The sequence below is a fragment of the Maniola hyperantus genome, chromosome 27 (genome assembly GCF_902806685.2).
Source record: "Maniola hyperantus chromosome 27, iAphHyp1.2, whole genome shotgun sequence".
NCBI classification, from domain to species: Eukaryota; Metazoa; Arthropoda; class Insecta; order Lepidoptera; family Nymphalidae; genus Maniola; species Maniola hyperantus.
The window spans coordinates 4,644,122-4,665,549 of NC_048562.1; the positions used below are offsets into that span (position 1 = coordinate 4,644,122).

At 36.0% G+C, this 21,428-nt stretch overlaps 2 protein-coding genes across 4 annotated transcripts in view; both read right to left on the bottom strand.

Moving 5' to 3' along the window:
• Window positions 1–1,003, bottom strand: part of gem (transcription factor CP2 like gemini) — a 62,085-nt gene extending 61,082 nt beyond the window's left edge. For both annotated transcript variants that reach the window (XM_034982731.2, XM_069507929.1), the window contains exon 1: window positions 628–1,003. In XM_034982731.2, coding sequence (XP_034838622.1) covers window positions 628–859 — 232 coding nt within the window. In that variant the 5' untranslated portion in view covers window positions 860–1,003. The remainder of the gene's footprint in view (window positions 1–627) is intronic.
• A 9,737-nt stretch (window positions 1,004–10,740) lies between these two features.
• On the bottom strand, window positions 10,741–19,670 carry LOC117994780 (probable inactive tRNA-specific adenosine deaminase-like protein 3). Of its 2 annotated transcripts, none has more exons than XR_011238294.1 (2): window positions 19,426–19,670; window positions 10,741–10,957 (listed from the first exon to the last, which is right to left on the bottom strand). XR_011238294.1 is itself a non-coding variant. In XM_069507980.1 (2 exons), exon 2 carries the CDS (start codon window positions 17,486–17,488, stop codon window positions 16,328–16,330), a length of 1,161 nt encoding a protein of 386 aa, XP_069364081.1. In that variant the 5' UTR covers window positions 17,489–18,026; window positions 19,426–19,645; the 3' UTR covers window positions 16,085–16,327. The 2 variants fall into 2 exon arrangements, 1 of the variants encoding a protein (XP_069364081.1); XM_069507980.1 differs by lacking the exon at window positions 10,741–10,957 and adding an exon at window positions 16,085–18,026 and having other exon boundaries at window positions 19,426–19,645.
• Between the last annotated feature and the right edge of the window lie 1,758 nt (window positions 19,671–21,428).

Here is a 21,428-nt window from a genome sequence, read left to right on the forward strand (position 1 = left end):
AGCCACCCCAATGTAATAAATAACACTAATTGTAGCTGTCATTTTACCGCAATCGAGCCACAGGTTGGCACAAAATGACAGACAAAACGTCACATATAAAAAACAAAAAAAGTAACATAGGTATGAGTGACAGAGACAACGCTCTACGAAGCCGAAATCTCTTTCTAAAGTTTGATGTACAATTTTTCCAGCCGGCTACTGTGTATCCATCCTTTTCTTACCAATGTTATAGTAGCAGGTAGGAAATATTGTACACCGGTCTTTAGAAAGAGATAGGGGTTTTGTACAGCGTTGTCTCTGTCGTTGAAACCGACAAAGCGTCACATAGGTATGAGTGACAGAGACAACGCTCTACGAAGCCGAAATCTCTTTCTAAAGGTCGATGTATAGGTCCCGGCAAACAACTTGAGCATGCAGCAGCGTAGTGGGAGAAAGTTGGCGAATCCGGGAAGCGAAAGTCGACGTATCAACCAATCGCGTGCACTCGCGCCTACTGATCAACCAATCGCGTGCACCCGCCATTCGCCAGCCAATCACATCAATGCTCAAGTTGTTTGCCGGGTACTATACAACATTTGCTGCCGGATATTTGCATTTCTTTCTTATCATTATTTAAAAAAAACTCACCCATAATTTTCTTCGGCGGCATTTTCCTCTGTTCCCTCTCGTCCTCCTCCCTCCGCATCATCTTCCCCTCGCCTTGCCACTTCCGTTTCCTGCCCTCCCGTTCCTCCAGATACATCCCAATATCTTCACTCCCGACCAAAGTCAGCCTCACTGAAGTTTCCCAAGCCAAATCCTCTCTGTTCCTCAATGAGGGATCATGCATAATATTGTCTTTGCCTTCAAAAAATTCCATTACAAAGGAGCCATGGCTCAAAAACACAACACTTTAAAAGTCACTTGAATGATGGATGAATGAATGAATGAATCAAAAAGTCTACGTCAAGTTAAAACAAAACAAAGAATGAGTTGTATAACTTCTTTATGCCCGTCGTTTCTCGTTGTCTATGGCTTTGGAGTAATTCGTTCTCGATTTTTAATAGCATATTGGTGTTTGAACGACAGATGTGGTACTGTATGCGGGGGAAGAACCCAGGGTATTTCTTGGTGAAGCGGTTGCCGATCAGATACGTTGGCTGGCTGAGGTGGTACTCCATGTGGTCTACTGAGGGTTTGGAGTTCACTCTGGAGGTGCGTCGTAGTGGTGCCCTGCTTTTGTGGTAGAGGCTTGTACTACGGATCCTGGAAAAAAAGAAAGTTAGTTAGAGCTCGTTGTATTAGTTTGTTGACTTCGCAACCCATGGCCAGCTCACTACTGAACACGGGTCTCCTCCCAAAATGAAAAGGTTTTAAGCCATAGTCTGCCACACTAGGCCAGTGCCGATGGCAGACTTCACACACTACCGATAACATTCTTTAACATTCTTTAACGCTCATACTTCAGTTAAATAATTCGTTGGCCAGATCTCGTTTTTTATTACTTTTCCCTGAATTTTCTCTCCCCCAGTCGAGTTTTTTTGTTATTCTTATCTGTGAAAACTCGTCATTAGCTTTAATCTTCTTCTGTTTTTACCTATTCATTTTTTCATATTAGCTGTAAGTTTTCCTGTTAAATAAAATAAAATAAAATAAAATAAACATTTGCATTACCTATCTCACGGGCATGCAGGTTTTCTCACGATGTTTTCCTTCACTCCTAAGCAAGTGATATTTAATTGCTTAGAACTCAAAAAATTGGAAAAGTTAGAGGTGCGTGCCCGGGACTTATTATAAATGCGAAAGTGTGTTTGTTTTGTTTGTTGGTTTGTCCTTCAATCACGTCGCAACGGTCCAACGGATTGACGTGATTTTTTGCATGGGTATAGTTAAAGACCTGGAGAGTGACATAGACTTTTATTCCGGGAAATCAATGAGTTCCCAAGGGATATTTAAAAACCTAAATACACACGTACAAAGTCGGGGGCATCAGCTAGTAGCTTATATTTTTGTTTTACATACTAAATTCAGGCCTTTTATCACATCTACCAATATGCCACTAGTTTATATTTTAATCTTTGATATATTATGATTAACTTAGGCGAGTAGGTCACAGTTTATAGTTGTGACATACATTTTATTCCTACTAGTTGACTCAACGAAAATTTGTATAAACATAACATGTCATGATTTTGCCTACTCAACCAATTTTAGTATAATGATCTTTATTAATTTACTAGCCGATGTCCGCGACTTCGTCCGCGTGGAATTAGGTTTTTTAAAAATCCCGTGGGAACTCTTTGGTTTTCCGGGATAAAAAGTAGCCTATGTCACTCTCCAGGTCTTCATTTATACCCATGCAAAAAATCACGTCAATGAGTTGCACCGTTTCGACGTGATTGAAGGACAAACCAACAAACCAACAAACAAACACACTTTCGCATTTATAATAAGGGTAGGTACTGATGCCAACTATTTCGTAATAGCTGCAATGTTTTTTGGAGATATTTTTATATATTAAGGAGATTTTTATATATTTTTATGTTTTATGATTTGATGCCGCCATCTTGGACTGCATCATCACTTGTGATGGAAAAAAACCGGCCAAGTGCGAGTCAGACTCGCGCACCGAAGGTTCCGTACTACAGTCGTGTTTTTTCGGCATTTTATACGATAAATCGAAAAATTGTGTTGTACTTTTTTAGCGTTTAAACTACCGTGAGTGATTTCCATTCTAAATAATATCTGTCAACAGATATTAACAGGTCGGAACAGATAATGGGGCTGATTCTCTTGTACACAACCTCTAAACTAAACTAAATTAACAGATCTAAATCTAGTGCTATCCTTTTCTGCAAGCAGCATTATAAAAGGGATAGCAATTGATTTAGACATGTCATTTTAGTTTAGTTTAGAGATAGTGTACAATGGAATTGGCCACATTATTTAGAATGTGTTGTACTTATTTCAATTCACATCCACACTAATATTATAAATGCAAAAGTGTGTCTGTCTGTCTGCTAGCTTTTCACAGCTCAACCGTTCAACCGATTTTGACGAAATTTGGTACAGAGATAGTTTGTATCCCGGGAAAGGACATAGGCTACTTTTTATCCCGAAAAATTAAAGAGCTCCCACGGGATTTTCAAAACCTAAATCCACCAATAAATTATGCAAAAAAAAAACCGGCCTCACGTCTTGCAAAACAGTCTTAGTTCAAAACAAAAATCAAATCAGTTCACAAAGTCCTAAAATCGTTAAGCCATTTTGGCGAAAATCCACTTTAGAATTGCCATGACCCACCCGTCGGCGTCACATAAATACACCTTTAGTCAACAATTTTGGCAAATCAGCCAATTCTACTAACGACTTACCTATTTCAAAATCAGAAAAAATAATTTATAACAATTTATCAAACTCTTTTTCAATCCATAACGCACAACAATGTTTTATTGTAATAAATTTTGCAAAAAAAAAAATACCACCTCACCTCTTGCAAAACAGTCTTAATCCAAAACAAAAATGAAATCACTTCACAAAGTCCTATAATCGAAAAAATCCAGAAAACGTTGAGCCGTTATGGCGAAAATCCTCTTCAGAATTGCCATGACCCACCCGTCGGCGTCACATAAATACACCTTTAGTCAACCATTTTGGCAAATCAGCCAATTTTACTAAAGACTTACCTATTTCAAAATCAGAAAAAATAATTTATAACAATTTACCAAACTCTTTTTCAATCCATAACGCACAACAATGCACTATGTTTTATTTTAATAAAAATTAAAAAAAAACACCTTACCTCTTGCAAAAATAGTTTTAGTGCAAAACAAAAATCAAATCACTTCACAAAGTCCTATAATCGAAAAAATCCAGAAAACGTTGAGCCATTATGGCGAAAATCCTCTTCAGAATTGCCAAGACCCACCCGTCGATGTCACACAAATACATCCAACAATTATGGCAAATCAGCCAATTCTACTAACGACTTACCTATTTCAAAATCAGAAAAAATAATTTATAACAATTTATCAAACTCTTTTTCAATCCATAATGCACAACAATGTTTTATTGTAATAAATTTTGCAAAAAAAAAACCACCTCACCTATTGCAAAATAGTCTTAGAGCAAAACAAAAATCAAATCACTTCACAAAGTCCTATAATCGAAAAAATCCAGAAAACGTTGAGCCATTATGGCGAAAATCCTCTTCAGAATTGCCAAGACCCACCCGTCGATGTCACACAAATACATCCAACAATTTTGGCAAATCAGCCAATTCTACTAAAGACCTATTTCAAAATCAGAAAAAATAATTTATAACAATTTACCAAACTCTTTTTCAATCCATAACGCACAACAATGCACTATGTTTTATTTTAATAAAAATTAAAAAAAAAAACACCTTACCTCTTGCAAAAATAGTCTTAGAGCAAAACAAAAATCAAATCACTTCACAAAGTCCTATAATCGAAAAAATCCAGAAAACGTTGAGCCATTATGGCGAAAATCCTCTTCAGAATTGCCAAGACCCACCCGTCGATGTCACACAAATACATCCAACAATTTTGGCAAATCAGCCAATTCTACTAAAGACCTATTTCAAAATCAGAAAAAATAATTTATAACAATTTACCAAACTCTTTTTCAATCCATAACGCACAACAATGCACTATGTTTTATTTTAATAAAAATTAAAAAAAAACACCTTACCTCTTGCAAAAATAGTCTTAGTGCAAAACAAAAATCAAATCACTTCACAAAGTCGTCACACCTTTAGTCAACCATTTTGGCAAATCAGCCGAATCTACTAAAGACTTACCTATTTCAAAATCAGAAAAAATAATTTATAACAATTTATCAAACTATTTTTCAATCCATAACGCACAACAATGTTTTACTGTAATAAATTTTGCAAAAAAAAAAAATAACACCTCACCTCTTGCAAAACAGTCTTAGTCCAAAACAAAAATGAAATCACTTCACAAAGTCCTATAATCGAAAAAATCCAGAAAAACGTTAAGCCATTTTGGAGAAAATGCACTTTAGAATTGCCATGACCCACCCGTCGGCGTCACATAAATACACCTTTAGTCAACCATTTTGGCAAATCAGCCAATTTTACTAAAGACCTATTTCAAAATCAGAAAAAATAATTTATAACAATTTACCAAACTCTTTTTCAATCCATAACGCACAACAATGCACTATGTTTTATTTTAATAAAAATTAAAAAAAAACCTTACCTCTTGCAAAAATAGTCTTAGTGCAAAACAAAAATCAAATCACTTCACAAAGTCGTCACACCTTTAGTCAACCATTTTGGCAAATCAGCCGAATCTACTAAAGACTTACCTATTTCAAAATCAGAAAAAATAATTTATAACAATTTATCAAACTATTTTTCAATCCATAAAGCACAACAATGTTTTACTGTAATAAATTTTTCAAAAAAAAAAATAACACCTCACCTCTTGCAAAACAGTCTTAGTCCAAAACAAAAATCAAATCACTTCACAAAGTCCTATAATCGAAAAAATCCAGAAAACGTTAAGCCATTTTGGCGAAAATCCACTTCAGAATTGCCATGATCCACCCGTCGGCGTCACATAAATACACCTTTAGTCAACAATTTTGGCAAATCAGCCGAATCTACTAAAGACTTACCTATTTCAAAATCAGAAAAAATAATTTATAACAATTTACCAAACTATTTTTCAATCCATAACGCACAACAATGTTTTACTGTAATAAATTTTGCAAAAAAAAAAATAACACCTCACCTCTTGCAAAACAGTCTTAGTCCAAAACAAAAATCAAATCACTTCACAAAGTCCTATAATCGAAAAAATCCAGAAAACGTTAAGCCATTTTGGCGAAAATCCACTTCAGAATTGCCATGACCCACCCGTCGGCGTCACATAAATACATCTTTAGTCAACCATTTTGGCGTATCCGATACAATGGTGCTTGCTTGCATTAAGTTTGCTTGCTATGTGCGTTGCGGCAGCCTTCTATTGCTAAATTGGTCAGCAAGACGGTCAAATGAATAAATAGGGAATATTGTTGTTAATTCCCTGACCAATGGCGAGCTTGGACGGGTGGAATTGGACCGGCAGGGTCACGCAATTGCTGGGTCAAGACGCTGTTATAGGTACTTGTGGTACAAGGTTCTGTACGTTATTTTTTAGGGTACCTTGTTGTATACGTATTGTTAAACGGAAAACCACTTTGATATACTTTTTAACCGACTTCAAAAAAAGGAGGAGGTTCTCAATTCGTCGGAATCATTTTTTTTTTTTTTTTTTTTTTTAATGTATGTTCCCCGATTACTCAAAGACGCCTGGACCGATTTTGAAAATTCTTTTTTTGTTTGAAAGGGTATAGTTCAAAGTTGGTCCCATTTCAATTTGGTGAAGATCTGATGAACATATTCGAAGATAGATACTGGAACTCCTCAACGGATAAGAGTAAATTGCTCGCGATCAGTGTAATAGCTTAGTAAACAGTAGATTTTTAACCAGTCATAGCATAATTCCATGGGGCCACTAAAAATTGTGAAATAAAAAATTTTTACAAAAAAAAAAAAAACCGACTTCGATACACAAACACTAAAAATTGAAAAATAATTTAATTTATTACCGAATATATTATGTATACAAGAGTTAATATAGTTCCATAATAATATTTTTTGGGGTCGGTGCCAATGAGGTGCCATTGTGGAGTCTCATAAAAATATGAAGTCTAGACGATTCGCGCAGCTAAAGCTAATTGGCACCGGCACCAAAAAGTATTATTATGGAACTATATTAACTCTTGTATACATAATATATTCGGTAATAAATTAAATTATTTTTCAATTTTTAGTGTTTGTGTATCGAAGTCGGTTTTTATTTTTTTTTGTAATTTTTTTTAACATACTTTTAATCACTGTTTCTTATTTAATTAATTTACAAGTCGGTACAATGAACTATTCATATCCCAAGCGTCCCATAGAGTGTAGAGTCTATGCCGAAAACCATAGACTCTTCACAAACGTCAGAGGGTTAGGGCGTATCCAGACTATAAACGATTCATACTATCAACAATCCACCTAACAGTTTTAACTAAGTACTTAATATAAAATATTATATTATTGCATGTAGGTAGTTTGGAAACAAATCAGTCACTATCGAGCAGCTTGTCGTTTCATTACATGGTGACAGCGGTGGGATACAAACCCACGCCCTTTGGGACTGGTGATCTCATTACATACCTCAAAAGGAAAAACGGAACCCTTATAGGATCACTTTGTTGTCTGTCTGTCAAGAAACCTACAGGGTACTTCCCGTTGACCTAGAATCATTATATTTGGCAGGTAGGTAGGTAGGTCTTATAGCAGAAATTCAGGGGAAAATCTGAAACCGAGAATATGTGGTTACATCACACAAAAATTGAAATTGTGGTCATGAACTAATAATTAGTATTTTCAATTTTAGATAACTATATCAAGTGGGGTATCATATGAAAGGTCTTCACCTGTGCATTTTAAAACAGATTTTTATTTATTTTTATGCATCATAGGTTTTGAATTATCGTGCGAAATGTGGAAAAAATAAGGGTATAGTACGGAACCCTCGTTGCGCGAGCCTGACTAGCACTTAGCCGGTTTTTTTTGTGGGAACATCTTTGTGAGTCGTTAGAATGCTGCATTTATAAATGCGAGTGTGTTTGTTTGCTTGTCGGTTTATTAGTTTGTTGGTTTGTCCTTCAATCACGTCGCAACGGAGCAATGGATCGACGTGATTTTTTGTATCATCTTCATGACCAACCAACTTATCGCCAGCTCACTGCAGAGCACAGGTCTCCTCTCAGTGAGAATAGTTTTGGCCATAGCCACGCTGGCCAAATGCCGATTGGCAGACTTCAGACACCATTATGGAGAACTCTCAGGCATGCAGGTTTCCTCACGATGTTTTCCTTCACCGTTAAAGCAAGTGATATTTAATTACGTACTTAAAACGCACATAATTTGTCAAAAAAAAAAAATCCGAGGGATATAGGAGTTTGAAATTGGCGAAGTGTAACCCCGCGGCACGCGGACGAAAACTAAGTACTAACAATATAAAGACCACAATTATCCCAATCAGGAATGTGATCTAGCAAAAATTTGAAAATTTCAACTCTCTACTACGGTTTGTAGCGGCAATAAACAGACCTAACCTCATTGCTTCATATGCGCAAAACCCCTGGACTTGTAGCGCGATACAAAATATTAATAGCGCCATCTGTCATCACATGTTGAAAACATGCGAAACAAACACACCTTCACGGCATCGCGCTCCGCTGACTCCTTAGGTCCTCAGATTCAAAAAATCTTTACTAAATTTATAACCGAGAGTTTCTAAATCCCATCAGTTTTGGTGGTCAGGTCCCGTACAGCATCAGGATTAAGGAGTTGGAATCTAAATTTTTTATCGTTTCTCTATCGATTAAAAAAAAATTACGCAAATCGGTTCAGAAATCTCGGAGATTTCGGTGTGTATATATAGGTAGAAAAATAAAACTCCTCCTTTTTTTGAAAGTCGGTTAAAAAGTAGCCTGTGTTACTCCTTGGTTAATCCTCCACGTTCCGAAGATGGCTAATCTTCAGAACGGCTGAACCTATTTTGATGGAACGTTCAAACAGACAGACAAAAATTTTAAAAACATGTGATTCAGTTATAGTACCATATGAGCTTGAGGTAGTTATTTCTAAATCACAGACAGACACTTCAATTTTATTTATTAGTATAGAGTATAGATATAGATTATTTTTAATTCGAACCGCTGGCTGGGATGTGGAAGGCCCTTTCAGCATCAGTTTTCCCCTCCACTGGGTACCTTTAAGTCAAGAGTGAATAGGCATCTTACAGGCAAGCGCGCTCCGTCATAGGCTGCATCATCACTTGGCTGTAAGACCGGCTAAAAAATCTTCTCTTAAAGGCGTGTGTTTAAACATTAAATACCAGGAATATTCCATTCCAGGTCACAGATCAATTAGCCTTTTGGATTTCGAGTTCACATTTTTTGCTCGCTCCTTAATGGCTAAATCAATCATATGGTGAAATTATCATTTTTTCTTCACAGTGATTTCACGGGCGATTTTTTATTTTCGCACTTAAAATTTATTTAACTAGGAATAGGGTATTTTATCCTTTTTTGAAAAGTGTCTTAATTTAATTCTTAAGTGATAATAAACTACCGAAAAATTTCCAAAACGTTTTATTCGATAGATAAGTGCAATAAAAATACATTTAAATTTTGCATCGCAATTTCGCCGCGAAAACGCTACCCGCCATCTTTTAGCTGTTATGACGTCACACGGATTGGTAAGCAACGGTGTTTTCTTAGTATACACTACAATTACAATCCATGTGACGTCACAGTCAGAATTAACATGGCGGCTACTGTATCATGTGTTTTGGATATTTGTAGAACAGATTAAAAAAGTGAAATCTTGTTTATACATTTTTTCTCGGGCTACTTAAGGTAGCAAAAAATTCTTTTCACATGATCTTTCACTGTGAAACGGTCCATCTCTACATGGTAGGATGATGCTATGCCCTGCAATAAAATTCGCTTCACAGAATCTGCTGCAAACGAAAAGTTTAATTGTAACAATAAATATCAATTTAAAATACCCCACGCGTCTTATTAGAGTCGATTGTCTTTAACTACCATGGTGTGCATCTTTGGCCATTAACTAGATTTATACATGTGTTCTCGTCCGCGCGCTTTTTAGCGTCTTAGTTCTGGTCAATGACTGTGCACGCGGTAAATTCAAACAATAAAATGTAATAATTTTCAAACTCTGTGAGATTTTGCTTCGGGATTTTTCACAGGCTACTTAGGTAGCGAAAAAGGTTTTTCATATGATTTTTCACATGCTACCTGTGAAACGCTACATCTCTACATTGTATGATGATGCTATGCCCGCAATAAAATTCGCTTTAAAGAATTCGTCGCAAACGAAAAGTTTAATTGTGACAATAAATATCAATTAAAAGTACTACACGCGTCTTATTAGAGTCGATTGTCTTTAATTGTTATAGTGTGCATCTTTAAATTGGTACGTACTCCATTGTAGTACATTGTATTGAGAATTGATAGCATTTGAATTGATCATAGCCGTGATAGCCTAGTGGTTTAAACGTCTGCCTTTTTTCGGAAGGTCGCAGTTTCGATGTCGCTTTAGCTAACTTTTTCGAGTCTGTTGTAAGAAATTAAATATCATCAAGAGAATTCCTATTGCCTCGTCTACTGGTTAGCTTATTCGACTGAGGATGACGAGGTCCTGGGTTCGGTTCCCGGGTCGGGGCAAAAACAGGTATGTATTGGGTTTTTCTATTAAGAATTTCTCAGTACTAAGCCCGCAGTTAGGTAGTTGGCGGTGTGTCACCCCCGTGCACGTATAGATGCCGGTCCTGCGCCTGATCTCTCTCCGGTCATGTCACATTTCCGTCCCATTAAACTTTGAGAGTGAAGGCCAAAACAACTGCGCTCTATTATTATTCAAAGTCAAAGTCAAAGTCAAATGATTTATTCAAAATAGGTAATGAATTACTCTTTTTGATGGTTTGATGTTGGATTTGTAAGATATAGTGGTGATAATTATTACGCAAACTTAAAACTAAAGCTACGAGGGTTCCAAACGCGCCCAGGTCTGAGAAGAGCCCACAGCAAACTCACACATATTACCACAAAATTGACCACACTAAAGTGGTAATAATTCTTACCATTAATGGTATAACACCACCAAACGGATTTTCCAATAGTCAGTCAATAACCGTCAAGTTTTCAATCGTCTTCATTTGCAACTTCAAAATGGCGGTCCAACTTCTTGCCATCAATGCTGGGGGCGAGTTGACAAAATATATATGTCTCTGTCTGCTTCACCAGTTCTTGCTAGCGCTGACTCGCTCTGGCTAGATGTAGTGATGACACGTGATGACGCTTTCTGGAAAAGAAATGGGTTCGTTTTAAGTTCGTTTTTAGGGTTCTGTACTGCAAAAGGAAAAAGGAATCCTTGTAAGATGACTGTGTTGTCTGTCTGTCTGTCAAGAAAACCTATAGGGTACTTCCCGCTGACCTAGAATCCTGAAATTTGGTAGGTGGATAGGTCTTATAGCAGACATTCGGGGGAAAACCTGAAAACCGTGAATTTGTGGTTACATCACACAACAAAAAAATTAAATTGTGGTCATTAACTAATAATTAGTATTTTCAATTTTCAAAGTAAGATAACTATATCAAGTGGGGTATCATATGAAAGGGCTTTAATGGTACATTCTAAAACAGATTTTTATTTACTTTTATGCATAATAATTTCTGATTTATCGTGCAAAATGCCGAAAAAAATACCCGAGTACGGAACCCTCGGTGCGCGAGACTGAGTCGCTACTTGACCGGGTATTTTTTCAGTAACCTTTCAAGTATAAGTCCCGCAAATTGCTAATGCGCGTGGCCTCCATTTTAGTGACGTCAGCACTAGACTCCGGGGCCAGAAAACGACCTAGAGTAGTAATTTAAAAAATGGCCACAATATTTTATGAGGTCTCCAGTTTCATATAAGTCATATCTCTTGTGAAAATCTAATGGCACGTGAAGGAAGATGCTCATTTCTCAATTACCAACAAAACAAACCAATTTATGCCTTTGCCATGCAAAAGACAACCTTAATACCACGTAATAAAAGGTATAAAGAAGTTTTCAAGTTAATAGGAGCATATAGCTCCTGTTAAGCAAAAATGGACTCTATAACATTTAAATTAGAGTACAGAAATGGTATCAAGTATGTGCAATAATGTCAAGCAAAATTGGACTTTACATTGAAAAAATAGAATTTAAAATTGTTGCAAGTATGTACAGATAATGTAGAGATGTCGTCAAGTTGTAGTTTTAAAGTGGGATTTATTAGTATAGGTTCGAACCGGTGTTTGCGAGACCAGTGCGGTTTAGGTTTCCAGAATGACTGGAGTTGGAGAGTAAGAAAAAATAAACGATTTTTCCTACCATTTTTTTATTTTCTACCAATTAATGGTACGTCTATCCGATTTTTTTTGGTGGCAGTAATTTTTGGGATATTCTGTTTAATGGTTTATCCACCCTAAAATAGCCATACACATACGTGCGTAGTGCGTCCTTAGCAAAGTGTGTCCGTCTTATAGGATCAGAAAACGGAACACTTATAAGATCACTTTGTTGTCTGTCTGTCATGAAACCTACAGGGTACTTCCCGTTGACCTAGAATCATGAAATTTGGCAGGTAGCTAGGTCTTATAGCAGACATTCGGGGAAAAATCTGAAAACCGTGAATTTGTGGTTACATCACAAAAAATAAAATTAATTTGTGGTCATGAAGTAATAATTAGTATTTTCATTTTTCGAAGTAAGATAACTATATCAAGTGGGGTATCATATGAAAGGTCTTCACCTGTGCATTCTGAAACAGATGTCAAAAACTATGATACATTTAAAATAAATAACAATCTGTTTTAGTTTTTAGGGTTCCGTACCTCAAAAGGAAAAACGGAACCCTTATAGGATCACTTTGTTGTCTGTCTGTCTGTCTGTCAAGAAACCTACAGGGTGCTTCCCGTTGACCTAGAATCATGAAATTTAGCAGGTAGGTGGGTCTTATAGGCTTTAGGGGAAAAATCTGTAAACCGTGAATTTAGAGTTAGATCACACAAAAAAAAATGTGGTCATGAACTAATAATTAGTATTTTCAATATTCGAAATAAGATAACTATATCAAGTGGGGTATCATATGAAAGGGCTTTACCTGTGCATTCTACAACAGATTTTTATTTATTTTTATGCATCATAGTTTTTGTATTATCGTGCAAAATGTCGGAAAAATACGACTGTAGTACGGAACCCTCAGTGTGCGAGCCTGACTCGCACTTGGCCGGTTTTTCCTTTTGAGGTACGGAACTTTAAAAATGCCTACGGGCCTCATTCCTTATCTATAAAGAGAAACTCAGTGCAAAATTTCAGCTTTCCGGATCCAAGGATTTGAGCTGAGCGTTGATGACAGTCAGTTAGGACTTTTCCTTTTATATATTTGGATTTTCTACCATTTTCTTATGGTGTTGCAAGTATTTGTACATTAACTTTGCGCAAATCTTTGGAAAAATATTTTTTTCATGCCCTTTTAGCTTTTACATAAGTTTTTGGTAATTAATAATTTAATAATTTTTAAAGCAATATCCGCAGCGTAAAATTAAATAAAAAAAAAACTCACCAAAAAGTGTCGTAACCGCGAAAGTACGAATCGACAACCATTTTGAAACGATCCCTTTACGAGTTTAATTTTTTAATGTTTTTTTTTTTAAATAAACTTTTTAAATCAAAATGCATTTAGGTATTATGCAATAAATGAGGACGATCATTTTCGAAATATTTTTTTCAATTTTTTTAACATCAGGGCAATTATTTAGTAACGTTCTTTTTTCAAAGTTCAACTAGTTTTTTTTTATTTGGGACGGTTTTTCCCCCAGATAACTTTTTAATTTTAATTATGAGGCAAAGGCAACTATGCTCGGTCAAATCTGAATAGTATCTGGGATGCTGGGTACAATGGGGGGGAGGAGTCAATTGCTGAATTGCATACAATGACCGTTAAAGTAGTTGTTACGGGTTTTGGGCCCATTTAATTTATTGGCTATTATGCGCCTACTCTTATGGAGATGTTATAGCCTAGTGGTTAAGACGTCCTATTCGGGATGTCTGGGGTTTGATCTCGCAAACGCACCTCTAACGCTATGGATAATCCCATAAAAAATTTGGATTCAAACTCCTCAATCCTGATGCTGTACGGGACCTGGCCACCGAAACTGATGTGATATAGAAACTGTCGGTCATAAATTGACATTGGAGGTCAAAAGGAAAAACCAGCCAAGTGCGAATCAGGCTCGCGCACTGGGGGTTCCGTATACCTACTACAGTGGTATTTTTTCGACATTTTGCACGATAATTCAAAAACTATGATGCATAAAAATAAATAAAAATCTGTTTTAGAATGCACAGGTGAAGCCCTTTCATATGATACCCCACTTGATATAGTTATCTTACTTCGAAAATTGAAAATACTAATTATTAGTTCATACCACAATTTAATTTTTTTTGTGTGATCTAACCCTAAAATCATGGTTTTCACATTTCCCCCCGAATGTCTGCTATAAGAGCTACCTACCTGCCAAATTTCATGATTCTAGGTCAACAGGAAGTATCATGTAGGTTTCTTGACTGACAGATAGACAGACAACAAAGTGATCCTATAAGGGTTCCGTTTTTCCTTTTGAGGTACGGAACCCTGAAAATGGAACCTTTATAGGATCACTTTGTTGTCTGTCTGTCAAGAAACCTAATAGGGTTATCACTCGGTAGTTTAAACGCTAAAATAACCTATAGGGTACTTCCCATTGACCTAGAATAATGAAATCTGGCAAGAAGGTAGGTCTTATAGCAGACGATAAGGGGAACAATCTGAAAACCGTGAATTTGTCGTTACATAACAAGAAAAAATTAAAATGTGTTCATAAACAAATGCTGCTATTTTCAACTTTCAAAGTAATGAGGAAGTTTCAGGGCGAACGTTCCGTAAAATTTTCATAGATGGCGCTGTTTACTGCACCCACTAAAAACGAAAAATAATTTCCGAGCGAAGGTATACGCTATAATAATTTGTACGTAAAACATCCTGCAAAACAACAACGTCAATAAAACATACCGACAGCCAGGCAGCTCTTTCAGCTCTGTCCTCTGAGGTTGTTAACTCAAGACTGGTTGAAAACTGCAGAGACACCCTGGCCCAATACCGGGTGGTTCTACGCTAGGTACCAGAGCATGCTGGAATAGTTGGCATCGAAAATGCTGACATTCTGGCTAAATCATATAGATATAGGTATTATTTTTCGTTTTTAGTGGGTGTACACAGCGCCATCTATGAATTTTTTTTGGAACGTTCGCCCTGAAACTTCCTCATTACTATACCAAGTGGGTTATAGTAATCTTTCGGGGGCGCGGGCGTTCTAAGGGGGCGTTCCCTGCCCGATATTGCCATCTCGACCTGTCGCGTATAGGTATGCATTATGCATGCTTTGCTTTGGTATTGAACTTGCAAGTATATACTTCACAACACAAGGCTCATGTAGGTATATTCAAGGTTAAATCATTCATGCTATTTAGATATTGAACGGTTAATTAAATCATTGAAGTGACTAGGTAGGCACTCCGTCACAATAAGGGTGCTTGTCCACTAAAGCAGATGCTTCGATGACAAGATATTCGACTACCCAAAGAAAACAGTGTACAGTAAGCTGGCAGGAAATTTTGTACAGTACGCGGCAGAAAGTAATGTACATCGACCTTTAGAAGTTGTCTCTGTCGTTGAGACCGACAAAACGTCATATAGTCATGAGTGACAGAGATAACGCTCCACAAAGCCATAATATCGTTCTAAAGGCCGATGTACATTATTTTCTGCCGCGTACTGTACGCCGTCACAATAAGGGTGCCTGTCCACTAAATCAGATGCTTCGATGATATTACGACTAACGAAAGAAAGGAGTGTACAGTACTCGGCAGGAATTTTTGTACATCGACCTTGAGAAAGAAATAGCGGTTCCATAGAGCGTTGTCTCTGTTGACGAGACCGGCATAACGTCACATAGGTATGGGTGACACTGACAGAGACAACGCTCTACGAAGCCGAAATCTCTTTCTAAAGGTTGATGTACTTCTTTCGAAAACCGTGACTTTGTGGATCACTAAAATAAGGCGGCTGTATGGCGCCGGTTTACTTATTGGGGCCATCTTTTACTCATCGTCTATGCTAAAAAAATGCAGATGACGTAGTACACTCTTAATGTTTTTCCGTTTGAAGCATACTGATTTTTTTTTCATAGAGATAGCGAGCAAACGAGCAGGCGGTCACTTGATGTTAAGTAATTACCGCCATTTGCAGCACCAGAGGAACCGCCGATGCGTTGCCGGCCTTTTAGGAATTTGTTGGTCCACCCCTTGAATAACCCCATGTTGTACTCAAGGTGGAAAAAAAAACCACTATTATTTTATTATTTTTATTTATTGCAATTTGCACATATTTTGCAATTAGTATTGTAAAAAAATCAAGTCAGTAATTTTAAGGCGGTGCCTCATGCTTGCAACAAACAACATACAGCATTGGCAAACACCACAAAGTTCTACGAAGTAGGTACTTCACGATTCCATTGGAGAATATGCGAACACCCGTCCACACGCTTGCCATTGCTTGTTATCTGCTGTTGGTCGCAAGCATGTGAGGCCGTCATAAGAAAATCAGCTATAAAAATCCAGTGAACACTTCAAAGTGATGATTCAGAGAGGGAACAGTTTGTAGTTTTACGGACGAGCACAAAGCACCACACACGTTATTTTTGAAGCAAAAGAACACGCGCTTCGCTCGTGCGTGGACCAAAGCCATCGCGCACATCATACAAGGCTCCTTTAACATGTAGATGTCATAACCAGTGCATAAATATGGACCATCTTTTTCTCCACTATCCTTGTCCAAAACAGTTTGCGAGCCACTGTTTACTCCATGTAAATCTTTTGCTCCATGCGATTTACTTTTTGCCTTCTTTTTATTTATTCCAATTATGAATTGAGGGAATTTATATTTTAAATGATGTATTAGTTCTTTTTCAATACCAGGTAATACGTTATCGTCGCATTCTGTAGACCATACACCTCCATTTTGTGTTTTAGCCACATTATCAATGGCCACCATAGCAGAATGCTGCATAGGATGTTCTTCTCTAAAGTCATAGGCTATCGTGACAATCCTAATACGTTTAGGATCGACAACCACTGTTACGTTAACATTCTTAAATACATTGTTTACTACAAAATTCACTCCTTTATATATGGCATACCATTTCGCTATTTCAAAAACTGCTTCCATATACTTTCTATGACATTTCACTTCATGTAAACTAAAAAAATTATCGCTTACTAGTTTTTCGTGATATTCGTTACGGTGAAAATGACAAGACCATATTTTTCTGAGTTCGTTATATTGTTTGGTGACTTTCGGAGGCAGCATCGGTACATCTACTTCTTTGAAATACTCAAAGATATCTTTCAATTCTGTTACATGACTTTCTATATACTCTTGTATAGAAGATGTGTTTTGTACAAATGTCGTTGGACATAGTATTACGTCTCTCCGACATACCCTTTTGAGGTGGGACAGTTCTTTCAAAGGTATCTTTTCGTTAAGTATCAGAATTGTTCGTGATATAGTCTTCATGTTCCTTATATGTCCAGCGTACACTTTGATTAACGGTAATGGCTGATACAAATCACCGTTTATGATTGGTTGTAGGTTTTTCTCCGAGCTGCTTATTTGTTCTATACACTTGTTAATAGTTTCCATGTAATTATTATTGATATTGTCAGTTAATTTTGGCTTTTTTTCTGGAGGTTCTATTTCAGAAGACATTTCGTTAACAGTAAATGTCACCAAACACTGGGAAGTTTTTTATCTGTTGACCAGCGGCTCGATTGCGGTAGAATGACGGCTACAATGTCACGATCGAAATCACCTCTGATTGGTTGGCACTCGCTCACTATTGGCTACAATGCATTGTTGCAACAAGAATCGCACAAATTCAGCAAATCACAACAATTGAGATTGTAATAATGATTAATGCAGGTTTTACGAAATCGACCTAATACTGGTGCCCTTTAATGCAATGTGACATTACAGTCTAAGATGAAAGCAGGTTAACTTGGAAAAGATATGACAGTATTGATTAAATCCATATCCTTATTAGTTATTACTTAAGGAAGAGTCTGCAGCAGTCTGTAGTGCTTTGCCAAGACTATACACTCTTGCATCACAGTTCCTCACCACAGATGATACTTAAATATTTCACTTTTGCACTTTCAACATTCGTTAAAAAGCCTTATAATGTTTTCCCTGAGGCTATTTCTTGTGTTTTCGTGAGATGACACTGTCTCGTGATCTGCGTTTCTCACTGAAATGAAAGAACAATAGCACTTTTTCATAACACACTGTGAATTGAACTTTTTTGTTGATTAAATAAGACAACACTTTGATGACAAATTTTCACACAATACAAATAAATGTTTTAACTTCAATTTTTTGGTTTAATTTTTTTTGCAACAACAATTTCTTACGGCCAGTTTATAAATAAATAAATAAAAATATTTTTTATTCAATTAAACTTTTACAAGTATTTTTGAATCCAGATGCATCTACCGCTGGTTCGGAATGCTTTTCCTACGGAGACAAACCAGCAAGAAACTCGGCGGTTATGTAGACTGAAGCTCTACAATTTATAAAGGTGCTATTTTAGATAACTTAGGCTCAAGACAAACTGGTGCAGAGTAGAAGCACTGCAATTCATGTTTTCTTAAGTATTTCGAAGTAAACAATTTTTTTTTATAACTTATTTCGTGGTTTAACAACATATTTTAATAAAGAGCCCTTGACAGCTCGAACTTCATCTCTGGCAGCACCACAGTGGGTCAATATCGACAAATAAAAACAAAAATTAATTGTGGTATCTACCCTTATATACATTAAAATAAACTAATCTTTAATTCTACTACATACATTTTTGTGGAAGAAATGCTTGTACATTTGCATTCACTCGTCTAGCCTTATACAAAGTACATTACATAGTGAAGATAAGGTTCAGCATATGATTTTGGAACATTGTAGAGAAGTAGCATTGTTCCTATCATCTCTACACCAATGAGTCTTGATCCTTAGTTAATATTATTTTCATACTTTAAAAGCTTGTAAGACAACCTATAGTATCAGCATATGATTTTGGAACACTGTAGAGAAGTAGCATTGTTCCTATTATTGCTACACCAATCAGTCTTGATCCTTAGTAAATATTATTTTCATACTTTAAAAGCTTGTAAGACAAGCTATAATTTTTAGATGTTGTTTGAAGATACTTAGTAAGTTAAATGTTTCAGAAAACAAATGAGTCAAATTCGTGTATTTCTTAACTTCATCAAAGTGTATTAGAACTGCTATATATATTAGTGAAAATAATTATGTAATAATGAGTAAATTATAAAAATGTAGGCATCACAATAAAAAATATGTTATAATTCTCATGAATAATGAATAATCTGGCATAGACTCAAGTGAAACGGTAAATGATAAGAATGTGCTCAATTTAAACAGTGTGATAATATTACGTTGTTGATTCCATAATAATTATGCATCAATTTGTTTAGTCAAGATTAAAAGTTTCCAATAAGAATATTCAAGTACTTACAGCCATAAGCCACTTCGGGGAGTGCGAAATCGCATAGCCGATTCGTCTCAATGATAAATTGGACGTAAACAACCATAAAAAATGTATAAAATTCCATAAATAACAAAAAAATTACCTGTTAATTCAGACTATCGGACTCTGCTCTCAAACTGTATCTTGGCGTAATTCCTTTACAAAACACACAGCTTATTGTAAAATTTAAGGTTTCAAGCACCCAGTAGAGTAATAATTTCCATAAATTGCGTTAAAATTTATTTGCCACACATGTAAATCAGTAAAATCAAGGAACCATTGAAATTAGTGTGTTTTCGTTTACAAAACGTGGTTTTATCTCTGACGTTTCTGACGTGATCTAAATACGGTCTTCTGATTAGCTAAACTTCCACATCCAAAACTATTTGACCAATAATACGAGAATAAAGTCTACAGTTTTTGTAATAAAAAACAGGCCAATCTTTTTACGTGCAATACACTCCGTTCCATGCAACTAATTCAAGTTTTTTTTAATTTTGTTGGTTAATTTTTTAACGGGTAACTTTTTATGTACAAAAATTTAAACTCCCTAAAATCAAATAATTAGTTAATTTTGGAGAGTTTGAATTAGATTTTACTTAGTGGAACTACATATATAATGAAACGTTCTCTCAAATAAAGAACTTCAAGTTAAACTAAACTCCTTATCCTACAAAAGATTATCCTACATTCTAATAGCATAAAGAGGACTATTATAATTTAAATACTTAAACCAAAGATTTTAACACTGCATGAAACTTGTCACTTAATATTTTAGTGAGGCGTGAAAAATGTAAAAAATATTGCTAAAATATACTTTTATTTATTACATTTCAGCGATTTAGTTACATGATTATTATGAAAATTCCATAAATTATTTTATAGCAACAATATTGTCATAGAGCAGTGATCTGAATTATTATTCTAATGTTAAAAATACATCATGGTTAATATAAAGAGGAAGGTTTTTATTAAATAAATTGGTCCTTAGAGCCGGAGTGAAGAAGTACAGTGTTGCCATGTTTCGTATTCAAATTCCACATTTTAGAGTATTAACAATTTACTTATTTTCCAAGGTCTGGTACCAAGCTTGGCAAGTCTCAGATGCAATTTCACATATAGCAGATAACGCTTGGCCTGTAGAGTCGTATTCTAAAAAAAATTAGTTACATGAGCTTTTTTTAAAATACATAATCATAATGATAGTTGGCACAGAGATAGCAAGAAACCAGTAGGGCGATTGTCTAAAACCTGCATCAATCATTATTACAATCTCAATTGTTCTGATTGGCTGAATTTGTGCGATTCTTGTTGCAACAATGCATTGTGGCCAATAGTGAGCGAGTATTAACCAATCAGAGATGATTGCGGTCGTGACATTGTAGCTGTCAAACAACCGCGGTAGGGCCACTGGAAAAGGACGTATCATTCCTCATCGTGTGAAGACATTTATCTCAATGTGATTTTTTTGCGATTTTTTTCATCAATTTTAAGACATTTACATTTAACGTGGATGAATTCTTCGGTAATTTAGTTAATATAAAAACAAACTAACCAACATTGCTCCTTTTTCCAAAAATAGATCCATTGAAGGGCAATTTTTTGTAGTTCGCTTCACTCAATGCAATAATACAGAGGATGACTAGAAGAGTGAAGAAGATGGCGGCATGCATCTTGAGTTCTAAAAAAATAAAAAAAAAGATTTTACAGTAAATTATGGAACTTCCTGGTGTAATGGTGAGTGCTGTGGCCTTATAACTCAACGGTCTCAGGTTCACACCCAAAGTGTCTTCAATCGGAGTCAGCAAAAGAAACTCTGACATTCAACATGCAACAACATGGGAAATTTATCGAAATATTATATGGTAGGTAACTAGTTTGAAGTGAAGTGCAGGAGGATCTCTATCCACCACACTATTAGTTCGTAAATCAAGCTATGTAAGTAAAGCTGTGATAGCCTAGTGGTTAAGACGTCCGCCTTCTAATCGGAGGTCGGGGGTTCGATCCCAGACACACACCTCTAACTTTTCGGAGTTATGTGCGTTTTAATTAATTCAATATCACTTGCTTTAACGGTGCACGAAAACATCGTGAGGAAATCTGCAT